The following is a 13,825-nucleotide window of genomic DNA, read 5'->3' on the forward strand; positions in this document are numbered from 1 at the left end:
GGAAGTTTTTGAGTTCTTTTAAGCAAATGTTGCAGCACAGCCTTTTTAAGACATGGTGAAATTGTCCCTTGTAAAAAGGTGTTCACCACTCTCTTACCCACCTGGCTGGTTCCCTGGCAGCTGTTACCATCCAAGAAGGTTTATGTCCACACAGGTTCCAAGATTCTGGTCCACATCAGGTCCCAGCTTGTTTGCCTTTATATGCCCTGATACTAGTGCTTAATTACAATTACACATCTCAATCATACATGAAGGGAATGTATACTTGCCCACCCAACTAAACTGTTCATGCTGCCAGCACAAAGTTGAGCTTTAAACAAGGAGATCTCCCCTTTAAGAAGTAGGTAATCCCCTGAAGAAGGCAGCCTGTCCGAGATCAAGCCATCCTTAAGAAGGCCCTAGTGCTAGCCTGAGCTCAAGGAAATGATTAATTTTAGCATTTGTACCAATTCCCAAGGATGGATCTAAAGGCCCAAAAGAATCAGGCTAGTGAACTGTCTGATTTCATGGATGCGCTACATTTTATACATTATATTCACAGTTTGTGGTTGAAGTACATTATCTCTGTAAAATGACTCATAATTACAACTTTTCAATGAAGGGAAAATGCTGATCACTCTAATGCACAAGCATTGTGGTTACGTGGTTAGATACTACATTGAGTTTATACACCGATTCTCCAGCAGTAAACAAGCCCTTCAATAGTATTTTTGTGGGGTGGGGAATACGCAGCTATCTCCCTTCTCAGATTAAGAAAACAACAAGCAGTAAGGACTACATTGCACATTCCTACTTACAGGAATATTCGCAGGGGCACCAGGTGCAAACCTTGCTCCAGCATCATAGGCACCCTCAACAAGAACAGTGGATCCAGGAGGATAGACGGGGCCCACAGGGTAAAAAGCCACTGGTACTGATGAACCCATTGGACCCATAGCAACAGATTGAGCCATAGGAAGGTACAGCGAAGCACCAGGGTAAGCAGCAGACATTGTAGGTACAGTGGCAGCCCCAGGATGCACAAAGCTTGGACGGTAGAGCTGAGGAAAGAACACAGAAAAATGTCTTTATTCCAGAATGACAGAGTCAGAGACTTTCCACCTGAAAAAACCTAGCTCCACTTAGAAGCTGTTTCCTCCTAACCAATTCTCACTGGCAAAAGAAATATAAGCCTAAGAATATGGGAGCTGACTTTCTTAAAGCAGGCCAAGGTCCATTTCAGCCAGCAATTTATTCCTGGCAGCAGCCAGCCATTTGCTTCTGGGAAGCTCACAAACAGAAGACACAAAACTGACTGCCTTCTGTATGTCTTAACCACCCGGTCTTCTAGGGCTTTGGCTTAACCGTTCCTACAAGTTGTGGACAAATCAGGGAGCTACTGAACCACACAGTAACAGCAGGTCTTCAGAACTTCAGACAGAAGTCCATCCTTGCTCTGGAATCCAGGCCTCTTATAATCAAGGATTGTAGTGGACACTTATGTGCCAAGCAAGTGCTTTGCCATTTTTTCATATTAGACATCTGATGGCGGTGTTTTAAAAAAGAGTTCTCACTAAGTTTTCTCCACCTGTAGGACCACATGGTTAAAAAGCTAGCACTGTGAATATTTTAAGGAATTTGTTAAGACCTTTGTTTCTTTGGGAAAGAAAAGTGAAAACACATCCCTTGGTATTTTTGCCTACAGCTGGGCTAACAGGAGGGATCTTTTGCAATAGAGCCCCAATCAGCTGGACAGACTAGCATTGTCAGGGTGCCACCAGTCAAGATAAACCTCTTATAAGAAACGTGCTTTACTGAGGAACTTTCTTTAAAAAATGCACTGTGAAGAAAAATCCTCCATCTCCCTCATGCAGCAAAACACTCATGAAAGATACCAGAACAATTGTTTATTACTACAGTGTGATGAAGACATACCAATATGCATGCCATCATCATGGGTCACATCTAGCATTTTTCAGTTTTAGGTCATGACATAAGTAAGCTGCATTGTGACCCCTTGCCATAGCAATTATCTGGGCTGATCCATCTCAAAACTCCAGCCGTTATAATATCAACAGACTGGCATTCTGGATGATTCTGTTGCCATGCAAGACCCAGGATTGTGTTGAAGCATTCAGATATGCAAATACTCTGCAGCTGTCAAAGATATAAGCAAAACTTTGTACAAATTCAACAGAAGCCCCACTAAGGTAGGGCCTGGAAAGATGCTTTGGGACAATCAAAAGGTTACCAGGTATGTTAACAATCCATTGGAATTTCCCTTCTTATAATTATTATTCAACACAATTATAATATTAAGAAGGTAGAAAAGACCTCTGGCCTGATTCAGGAGGGTTCACGTATCTTGCTAAGAGGAGAGTGGACTACATACCTCTGAGTAAGCAGGAGGAGCCTCGGTGTAAGGTGGAGCCTGAGGAAGTGGTATGGTCTGTGGAAACACTGATGGATTACCAGGAGGCTGAACTGAGTAAGATGGCTGTGGAGGATATTGACCTAAGAGAAGTAATGTTAGCATAAGTGTCCTTGCTGCAAGGGAACAGGAAGTATGTTTACTCTGGGAAACACCCTCCTTTGGGAGCTTTAGCTGAAAGAAAGAAAACAACTCTCCAAGAAGAGACTTTCTCAACTGAAGAGAGTCCAGGGACCACAAAAATGGCTACCTTGCACTTGCAGAAAGGTATCTAAAATGTAGAAGATTCATTGCAAGATGCTCAGTTGATCTCAGACCTGGTCTACTAACAGGTTTAAGAACAAAAGCAGTTGATAATTACATCACATTTTTTTTTAAAAAATGTATAGTGCCATCTCAGGAGAGCCTTAAAACTATTTCAGAAGTTAGCAGGAAAACAAATCATTTCCCATGGTGGTCTACCAAATCCATTTTCATCTTTTAACTTTCTAATTTGACACAGCAGATTGATTTTACACAGTCTGATACGTGTTAAGCAAGCAACATATTGCTATCTATGAATAGTAGCCCAACAGCACAATCCTATGCATGTCTATGTAGAAGTAAGCCCCACTGAGTTTAGTAAGATTTATGTTCAGGTAAATTAGTACAGGACTGCAACTTAATTTAACTTCTCTCCAATATATTCCATTTGCCCATTTAGTACTTTCACCCTACCAGTATATTTCAGGTGTTCATATACAGCTTACTGTTAAAAAAAATCAAAGCAGTTCACAAGATTAAAACATAATTGAAAGCCCATTCAACATTACAAAAAACAAAATATTAAACCTATATATCAAAACATGGCTGCAGAATCAGTGGTATTAATCAGGGAAAACACAAAGAGGTGCATTTTTAATAGACACTGCAAACACATTACTGTTGGGGGCTCCAAAATAATGAAGCTGAAGTTAGTTTCCACATTGCTGCCAAATAACATTCCACTGGTTGTAGTACAGCCTAAAAGGCCCCCTCTGCAGACCACAGAGACTGAAGGTTTTTCAGAGTAGAAGATGGTCCTTCAAGTAATCTGGGACCAAGTTGTTTAGGGCTTTATATGTATACCGCATAGTGATGAGCCATGTTCCAGGTCTTGTTACTATTAAGTAGCCAGTATAGTTCCATCAGCACAGGTGCAGTATCTGGGAGCTGGGCACTCCACCCAGTTACTAGGTTGCAGCATTCTGCATCAACTTCCAAGACCTCCTTAAGGGAAGCCCTACATGCAATGCATTTAATTGTGAGGCTACCAGTGCATGAGTCATAATGGCCAAGTTATCTCCACTTCTTCCAGGATGGTAGTCCTCTCTTTTCAACTTCCAGTCTGATAGCTCAAGCACCATATCCCAAACACAGGCCCTTCTGTTTCCTGTAAATACTACTGGATAAGCATATACAGCATGTCAAGTAGATGAGATTTAACTTAGCATTAAACTCTTTAATTTGTTCTCATCATTTGCATCTGTAGTAGGGAATGGCCTCAGTCTTGATGGGGTCCTGAAGCAGTCAGATTGTTTGGGTAGCTTAGAAAGGGGATTTTGATTATCTATAGCTAGAGAGCTCTCAAACTAAAGATGACCACTTCATCCCTGAAATAAACCAGGAATATTCTGGTTTGTCTTTAGCATGTTTTCTAAATATTTTAATCATCTTGAAAAAAAAAGATGGGCTATATAAAAGTAATGTGGATTTTCACTCCTTGAAGACTTTTCAAGAAAAAAAACTGGACAGGTATTTTTGAGAGGGTAAGCTTGGAGTAGAGATACAAGTTGTTCCATTGGACTTGGGACTTCATGATACACCTTGTTAATATCAGTTCTGTGATCTGTGTCACTTTTATATATAGTCACTCAACTATAAGCTGCCTGGTACTTGACTGGGGTTACTTCCTGATAAATGAGCACAGGATTTGGCAGTCAATGTGCTACTGTTCTCCCACAATCCCACTGTAACTATTCAAGAGCCATCCTGTATTTCTACACAATTTACTTCTTTTCCATTCAAGACCTTCCCTCACAGTCAAGCAAGTCAAGTCAAAAGATAATTTGCTAGCATAGCACCTGTCATACAGAAAGCATAGAGCAAAGAGAAATGCAGGGCTATACCAAATAAGAAACAAGTAATTAGTGTCAGTCTACCAAGAATCCACCTACATATTGTGATTTGTCTGTATGTTGTTCATGTCCACTGTATAGTCCTATCCGATTTTAAATTGACAACAGGTGCTGCTGTCTTTGCCCTACTCTCCCTAAGGATCAAATGCAATATTTCTTCCATTACCTTTTAGCTCTTCCTCAATTCACTATCCTAACTGAGCTTTCAATTTTGACATTTATATGAGAAACACAGAGTGTTGAAACAAAAAATTTAAAAGCTACTCTACCACTGAAAATCCTGCCAGGCCCATAAGCACTCTTTCAGAGATTAGAAGAACAACATTCAACAGCACCTGCACATGACCACAGCATTAAAAACCTCCATGCAAGTGAAGTTCTTCCTCATGTGTAATGCATACAGGCAACTGAGCAGTATGCAAGCGAAAGTAAATGTGGCAGTTATGCTAGAGTAGTAATTCTGGAATGGTAGAATAATCTGGCACTGGGGGCTGTATACCCAGGCTTTTTAGGACTCCTGTTTGAGGAAAGGTCCTTTGCCTTTCCCTCCCAGTAATGATCTGGTTTGTAAAAAGGGAAGATCGCACCCAGTCACCTGCCTCCCAGGGGGTTTCCTACTCGCCAACCAGTACTAGCAACTGTGATCCTCCCACAAGGCTCTGACGTCCAATCTCAACCTTTCTTTATCTCTGTCGCGAGTATCAACATCCAGAGCTTTCAAAAGCCTTTGACGGAGCGGGCCGTGGTCCAAAAGAGCTTATGCCACAATAAAACCATCAGCCGCGAAGATGTCACAGGACTCTTCCGTATTTCCAGCGGCCGGGGGGAGGGAGGGAGAACAGCTCTTTTTGACCAAGAACACTCGCTACCGTGGCAGCCAGAGGGTTAACACTCCGGCCAAGAGGGTTGCGTCATAGCAACCTAACATCCTCCCTTCCCCCACCCTCTTCACCCCGACTTTTCAAGACCTCCCATTGGCCAGGCCTCCCGCCAGTTACGGTCTGGGCCCGCAGATAACGGGACTGCGGCGCCAGCCTTAAAGGGACAGCGCCCCTGCGAAAGGTGAGGCGACTGGGTGGGGTTGTGCATGGTGGTGGGAGGAGGGAGGAACTCAGTCGCTTGCCTTTGCTGTTCATGATGGCGGCGAAGAGAAAGGACGATTCACCCGACTACCGAAGGTTCCGGCGACTGCTGGCTTTGACGGCGGCGGCGGCGGGGACTGTTCTCGCTCAATCACTTCCTTGTTGTTGTCGCTGCAGCCTTGATGAGAGGGTTACGTCGAAGCGCGTGACGTCACGCCGCAGCGGCACCGCGAGGAACGGAAAGAAGGCATGACCGGCAGTGTCAGGGGGCGTGGCATAATCGCGAGGGGGCGTGGCGGTCGAGGCTGAGGCGGCCGTCCGTATTTACGGGGAAGCCTCGGGCGCTCCGACGTCGGAGTTCCCCGAGAGCTCCGCTTCCTCCTCTGCGAGGGAGTTCCTGAAGGCCAGAGGGAGGGGGCCCTGTCAGTGGTCCTGGGTGATTACTGTGTGCCCTGCCTGTCTAGCGAGCCGCGAGGAACATGCAGGAAATGCAACATCAACATAACAATCCCATGGGAAATAAAGCATTAAGCAATAAAATGCAGCAGTATCTGAAACAAGACATTAAAATCTTAAGAGGCCAAAAGCAAAATGAGAGTCCAAAAAGTCGCGCGAACTGTTGTAAAAGCCCTTCCCCGAGAACTAAAACACTATGCAGGTAGGCAGAAGGCGGCACTACTAAGGAATTAGGGTGCCGCTATTAAAAAGGCCCTTTCTGCAAAGACTATTGCTTCACCGGACTTCACGGTCAGAGGCAATATAAAGTATCAGTTGCCGAGGACAAAAAACATTTTCAACTAATGAAAAAGAGGTACACCCCCCAACCCCCACACACACATTTCTTAGAATTAAAATTCTGTTCCCGAAACACCACAAAGCCTGGCTGAATTCTATATATCCATGCTGTGCTCAAATCCTCGACTGCTCTCGTTTATGTAACCGAAATGGCAACACCCACAGAAAAGAGGGAGGTATCAGCAGGTTTAGGGGAGTCCTGCTTTTTGCAAGGGAGAGCAGCTCCCAGGACAGTTTTCAGGGTGCAGGATGTGATTGGATGTGGAGGAGAAAAAATGGAAAATGCGTAGGAGGAAGAATGGAAACATTCTGAAAAGGAACATTCCGCACTGCAATATTCTGTTGCGGGTCCCTCTTGCCATGTTTTGCTGCAGAACTGAACTTCATACTCTGCTTGGAAACAGAAGAGTGGGCTAGGATGAGTCATGGACTCATCCAGCTAATTTCTCATAGCTATGCACAGAGACTCCCAACATTCCAGGTGAGCTCACTATTCCAGCTGGAATCAGCTGAAACTACTAGTAAAAAAGTGGTGTGTGGTGAGGATTTTCCCTTGTTCTTTGTTAGATGACTTAGTTTTACTGTATGAACCCTGTTTTGGTAATCTTACCCTAGGTCTAGAAGGAACTTTTGTTCCAGAAGGAGAAATTCCCTTGTGGTTTGAGTTCAAGGTAACCTTTGGTCAAGAAAATTAAATGAATGCTAATGTATTGTAGAATTTCACTCCTTTGTTGAGCTGGTTTTATTAGAAAGTGTGATAGTGTTTTCTTTTGCTTGTTTGATGATGGGGATGTGATTGATTTCTGGCTATTTTTATTCTAGGGAAGTACTGTTAGCCAGGTGTGCATCTGGGCTCATTTTAATGCAATAATTATAGTGAAATGAAGAGCTATTTTGCATAGGCTTGTAGCTTTGCTTATTTATATATTTCATGTAAATTGGTATGTGAACAAATACACAAATGCAGAAGTGCCATCCTAAATGGCAAATTTTGTGAGAGAAATGACAAAGGTAAGAGTGCTTTATATTTGTTGCCCTTGAATGTAATGTAACTGCCCAGAAACCCTTACGGCTGTGGGGTGCAGCATACAAGTGCAATAAACAAACAAGCAAATAATCAATGTCTTGTTGTGCAATGCTCTTCATAAGGGAGTGTTTGGCTTTTTCACAAAAAAGGATGCTTAGGGTTGCACACCAGGTCACCTATCTGCTACACACTTAATGCACCGCTAACCCAGAAAAATACAAAACAATATTATATCATTTTTCAGATCATGCATCATTCAAACATTAAGTCTTACATGGACTCTGCTTCCATTGGCCTGGCGGTATCCAGGCCTTTTAGCATGGCATTTCAGAGGGTTGACATCAAGCCTGCTAAATTTCAGTTGGATGAAAATCCGAAGTGGAGAGCTGTTGATCATTGGTATACCAGTTCTAAAATGTAGCCTCAATTATCACTCAGAACAAGAATGGGGACAAGGATCCCACAACAAAGGTACCATGGATAGCAGGAACAGCTCCTCATTACTACCCTTGAGAATCCGCCTACTAAGAATGAATGAGTCTGCTAGAGCAGTTCGACAATTTGTCTGGTCTGGCAGACATGATGTCACCCAAGTTTCATGGACAATGGCATCAGAGGCTGCAGAAAGTTAAAATAGGTTCAGCTGAGTTCCTTATTCCTGTCATTCATTGTCTGAGCTGATATTGTGGTAGCCCAAAACTGTAAGCACCATTCCAATATCTTATTCAGAAAGGAGGTGAATCAATAAGGATCAAGAACACTAATTTTCCATTTATCTTTTCTATTTCATGTTTTTAGCAGAGGCTGAGGAACCACAGCCCTACAATCATCTAACACACTACTTTTCTTTAAGACGATAATGACCCCAACCAGTAGGTCATGCTTTTTTTTATCATTTCTTTTTATGGGTTGTGTAAACTGCCCAGAGAGCTTCAGCTGTGGGGTGGTATAGAAATGTAAATCATCATCATCATCCCCTTGTTAGCAATGGCAGAGATCTCTGGAAATGTGTTTCTTTCTTGTGCCAGCAGCTGAGAACTATCAAATGCTCCCTTTTATATTTTAGCCATTAGAAGGTCATATTCTTTGTTAGTTACAGCTGGATCCCAACCTTCTGCCATGGGGCTCCGTGCCATATCCTATCCTCACAACAGCCCTGTGTGGTAGGTCCAGCCGAGATTGACTTGCCCAAAGCCACCCCTTGTGAATTTCATATCTGAGCAGGGACTGGTTTCCCTCCTCCAAGATAAGTACACTATTGCATTGGCCTAGTTAATTAATTAGCATATTAGGAGTTGTAGAAAATGGTTAATTGTTGCTTTTGCAGAAAATAGCAGGTAATTGCCTTTTTGCGGTCTGGGTATTCTCAAAGGAGGAGACCAATGGCATACATATTGAGGGTTTTGGATCCTGTATCCTGAGGACGGCCAGAATGTATAAAAGCCACAGTAGCTACAGATCTTTTGGCTGAAGAGAGTAGGAAGTTAACTTTTGGAGGAGCACTGGTGGTTAACACACCTCACCAGGTTCATACTATTTTAACGCAAAGGGCAGGAAGATGGTTAACTGATTCTAGGATTCTGAAGTATGAGGCCATCTTGACAGAAAAGGAGGATTTAGTCTGTCTGAATCCAGCTGCCTTCTTGACCAAAGGGGAGCACGAGTGTGAAAATTTAGAACATAGTTGCTTGGCTATTATTGAATATCAGACTAAAGTGAGGCAAGATTTGAAAGACCTTCCCTACATGAAGGGACTTGTCTATTGATAGATGGGTCCTCTTGGGTGCTAGAAGGAAAAAGTCATAATGGATATGCCATAGTTGATGGCACCACTAAAGAAATAGTGGAGTCAGGAAGATTACCTAATAATTGGTCTGCTGAAACCTGTGAGCTGTATTCATTGAACAGACCCTCCAACTCCTGAGGGAAAAAGATGGAACTATCTACACAGATTCTAGGTACACTTATGGAGTGGTTCATACACTCGGGAAAATATGGCATGAGAGGGGCCTAATTAACAGTAGAGGGAAAGCGTTAGTACATGGAGAACTTGTACAGCAGGTGCTAGAAAACTTAATCGTACCAATGGAGATAGCCGTGGTTCATGTCTAGTATATATGAGTTAATCCCTAGATTGCCAGAGGTACAGGGAAGACTGGTATGGACTGAAAAAGAAATGCTAGAACTCAAGGAATTAGGGGCGGTTCAGGCAGAAGAAGGAAAGTGGATACTCCCTGATGGTAGAGAGATGGTTAACAAGCAAATTATGAGAGAAATTATGGCCATTTTACATCAAGGTAGTCATTGGGGAGTCCAGGCAATGTGTGATCTGGTACTTAGAAAATGTGTGTGTGTGGGAATGTATACAGTGGCCAAACAAATATGTGAAAGATATTTAACCTGTAGAAAGGTTAATAAGAAGGTGCTGAGAAGTCTTCCACAATGGGGGGGGGGGGGAGTGCACGTAAGCCAGGGTTGCATCCTTTCCAGAGTATTCAAGTTAACTTTACAGAACTCCCTCTGATGGGCAAATTAAGTATATTTTGGTTCTGGTGGATCATCTGACAAACTGAGTGGAGGCTTACCCAATGTCACCTGCCACTGCTGCAGGAGTAAGTAGGGTAATCTTGGAGCATATTCAACCAGATAGATTTGGATCAAGGAAGGCATTTTACTTCTAAGATATTACGAGGGGTTAAAGAAGGATTGGGAATTAATTGGGAATACCATACTCCCTGGCATCCTACTTCTTCCAGAAGGGTAGAAAGAATGAATCAAACACTGAAAAACACATTGTGTAAGTTAGTTTTGGAAACCAAGTTACCATGGACCAAATGCTTACTAATAGCTTTGTTAAGAATAAGGACGGCTCCACGGAAACATACAGGGTTGTCTCCATATGAAATGTTATTTGGCCTCCCATATATGGGTCAAATAGGAGGGTTGGCTCAATATGAAACCAAAGACAGATTCTTGAAGCAATATATACTTGGGCTGTTATCTTCTTTGTCTGTTCTCAGGAAAAAAGAAACAGCACCTTTGGAGTTTGCGGCCCATAGTATACAACCGGGACAGTGGGTACAGATAAAGTCGTGGAAAGAGAGGAAACTCCAACCAGATTGGGAAGGCCCTTTCCAGGTGCTTCTTACCACAGAAACCGCTGCTCAGACCACAGAAAAGGGCTGGACGCATTACAGCCGAGTGAAGGGACCTGTGGAAGAACCCAAAGCGGGGCCCTGGACAATCCAACAAACTGACTCTCCTACTAAACTAGTTTTTAAGAGAATTTAAGGCTAATGAATATTGCTGTATCTATCCCTGGATGGGATGCTGGGCCCAAAGACAATCCTAGCTGGGACCTAGAGGAGCAATTTGTGATTTTAGTCCATCCCTTGGTAGATAGTTGGACGATAGTTGGACAGGGTCATCTGTGGTTTGGGAGGGATTTCTATGTTCCAGTTGGAAATTGAGAATAGAAGAAGGCGATTTGTCACTTCCAAAGCTACGGACGGGAAAGTTAGTCTGGTTCTGGGTAATACAGGCTCTAGGGAGAGACAGTGAGAAGTGGTACCCGTGGTACTTCCTTAGGAAGATGGGGGATAAAGAGATCGAGGGATTTGAACTTCAAGAAGACTCAACACTAACCAACTATGAGGCAAGGGAGTGGGCAAATCAGGTAATACAGGACCCACCATTGCTTGACAAGTTTCCTCAGAACAAGTGTTTGTGTGTGAATACTCGGGAGCAAGAAGCATTTACACCACTTCAGATCCTTCAGAAGGAGAACAGGGCGAGTGCATATATTGTGGGGAGGGACTGTAGTTGGATCTGTGATACATGGGTGGATCAGTGCTGACAGTCTTTGAAGCCAGACCGTTGCCAGTGAGACATCCAGGTTATCAAGTGGTAATATTACTACAGAGGCAGTCTCAGGGGAGGCCTTTAATAGTAGGGAGGATAGACTTGCAGATAGGACACTGTCCACAAACACTCCCACCCAGAGGTATCCCATCTTTCCAGGATGGCGACTGCCACCTTGGCAAGAATCATCCTTACAATAAACATATATTTGCAGCTCCAGGTTCAGAATATTCCATGCAGGTATAAGCCAGTCAATGGTTCACAATCAATATAACAGACTCGGATCAACCCCAGACTATTTAGTTTGATATTTGTAACATGCTGGATTGCGGTATGTTGGAAGACCAACGACAATACTCCCTGAACAATAACTATGTGTCTTGACGATTGTCTGTTTTGGGAAAGTGTTTCGTAGGCAACCTTACCAAAAGGCTGGATGGTTTCAGTACCCATCCAGATAATTCAAATGGTTCAAATCATAAGGGGCACCTCCAATCCTAGGTGTGCAGTGCAACTAGCAGTGACAATTCAGCAGACTGAGTGGTCAGAGGAAGTCAGAGGGCAGACAAGTACAGAATATTAACAATACTAGATTTGGAATGGGGATATTGGCATTGGGGAGCAATCCCCAGGCAGGTTGCTTTCAAATAAAGGTGTTCCCAAGGACAAAGAGCCAGCCCTTGGAAGTATCCACTGTAATGCCCTAAATGAAACCTTTCTAACCTCCTAATGATCCAACAAAAGTTAAAAATTTTGAAGTGAAAGACTTAACGAACATTTGAAATTGAAACAGGTTATGGAGATATGAATGCCTGGGTAGAATGGGTCGAATATACGGTAAAAAGTCTGAATGAAAGTAATTGCTTTGCCTGTGCAGCTGGCCATCCTGAAGCCCAGGTGGTTCCTCTTCCCTTGAGTTGGAATCGAGACCCAGATGGAATGAGGTGCCTGATGGCCTATCAAGAAAATCATACAGCCTGGGGAAATGAGAGTTGCAAGTCTCTCTCTTGCTCATTTCCTCCAGTGAAACGGAAGGACATGAGAGTTCTGCCGGCGTTCTCCACAGTGAATGGGAATCATGCTGCTTGCCTCACCAGGCAGGGGAGAGACTCTAACAGGGCTGTGGGAGGTTTGGGCTCTTGCACCAGTGTCCTCAACCTCACAGAAAAGGAAGATAAGCAAGGGAATTACTCCCATCTGTGAATCCCCAGAGCTGATTATGGTGGTATTGTGGAGGGAAGATACTAAGATATACACTCCCTCCTAAATGGCCAGGTACATGTGCAATTGTTCAATTGGCCATTCCATTTACTCAGGCATTTGAAGAAAATACTGTAATATAAGGACATAAAGGTAAAAGAAATGCCCTGGTGGCACATGATGGCATCTACATTGATTCCATTGGAGTCTCCAGGGGAGGGGGGCGATTCTGATGAATATAAAGCCAGAAATCAAATAGCAGCAGGATTTGAATCATTTCTATTTTGGTGGGTGACAATTAACAAAAATGTGGATTGGATAAATTGTATTAATTATAACCAACAAAGGTTGATAAACAATACTAGGGATGCAGTAAAAGGGATTGCAGAACAACTAGAAGCCACCAGCAGGCTGACGTGGGAAAACAAAATGGTTCTTGATATGATGTTAGCGGAAAAAGGTGGAGTATGCGTAATGTTGGAAGGTAGGTGTTGTACCTTTGTCCCTAATAACACTGCTCCAGATGGTACAATAACCAAGGCTTTACAGGGACTTAATACCTTGGCAAGTGAGTTAACTGAAAACTCAGGAGTGGACTTTTATTGGATGGTTGGAATCATGGTTCAGAAAATGGAGAGGCCCAATAGTATCTATTCTTAAATCTTTGATAACAGGGACAGTCACTGCTCTGGGATGCTGCATCATTCGCTGTACAAGAGGCTTAATGCAAAGGCTAATACAGACTGCAATTTCGAAACAAATGCCTTTAAAACTCCCGCCTTGCAGTGAACAGATGATGCTAATGGATGAAGTAGATCCCAAAGACGAACAAAATCAGGAAGAAGAATGCAAATCTATAATAGCTGGGCTCGAAGACTCACATAATCATTAGGTTAGATATGCAAAAGGTAGCAAAACTATATAAAAGAAAAGGGGGGAATTGTAGGAAAGGGTTAATTGTTGCTTTTGCAAAAATAGCAGGTAATTGTCTTTTTGTGGTCTGGATATTCTCAAAGGAAACAGAATGGTGGAGGGGAGAAAAAATAACTGGCTTGAAAGGAAGTTTGCTACTTCCTATCTCATCTTCCCAGTAGTTTATGAGACAGGAGGTTGCAGGGCAAGACTGAGGTAAGGCAAGACAAACTAGTGAACTTGTGTAGTGTTCACACTTAATAAGCTTATGAATAGTAATTGACACACCTTGCATAGGTAATGGATATTAGCATAAACAGGTGCATGAGCAGATGGGGGAACATATCAAGGAATAGTATGATAGAGGTGGATGGAGAAGATT

General features: G+C 43.0%; 1 protein-coding gene across 1 annotated transcript; it reads right to left on the reverse strand.

Moving 5' to 3' along the window:
• Positions 1 to 6: 6 nt before the first annotated feature.
• On the reverse strand, positions 7 to 5,843 carry DAZAP2 (DAZ associated protein 2). The gene is made up of 3 exons (XM_044443285.1): positions 5,690 to 5,843; positions 2,372 to 2,493; positions 7 to 1,040 (listed from the first exon to the last, which is right to left on the reverse strand). Exons 1-3 carry the CDS (start codon positions 5,700 to 5,702, stop codon positions 750 to 752), a joined length of 426 nt encoding a protein of 141 aa, XP_044299220.1. The 5' UTR covers positions 5,703 to 5,843; the 3' UTR covers positions 7 to 749.
• Between the last annotated feature and the right edge of the window lie 7,982 nt (positions 5,844 to 13,825).

This window comes from Varanus komodoensis, unplaced genomic scaffold, assembly GCF_004798865.1.
Source record: "Varanus komodoensis strain SLA01 unplaced genomic scaffold, ASM479886v1 scaffold41, whole genome shotgun sequence".
Classification (NCBI taxonomy): domain Eukaryota; kingdom Metazoa; phylum Chordata; class Lepidosauria; order Squamata; family Varanidae; genus Varanus; species Varanus komodoensis.

Bases quoted from the DNA above. Each gene is read 5' to 3' on its own strand.
- DAZAP2 (XM_044443285.1), bottom strand. The intron at 1,041-2,371 runs GTATGTAGTCCA...TTCTTTCCTCAG, and splicing joins CTCCTCCTGCTTACTCAGAG to CTCTACCGTCCAAGCTTTGT.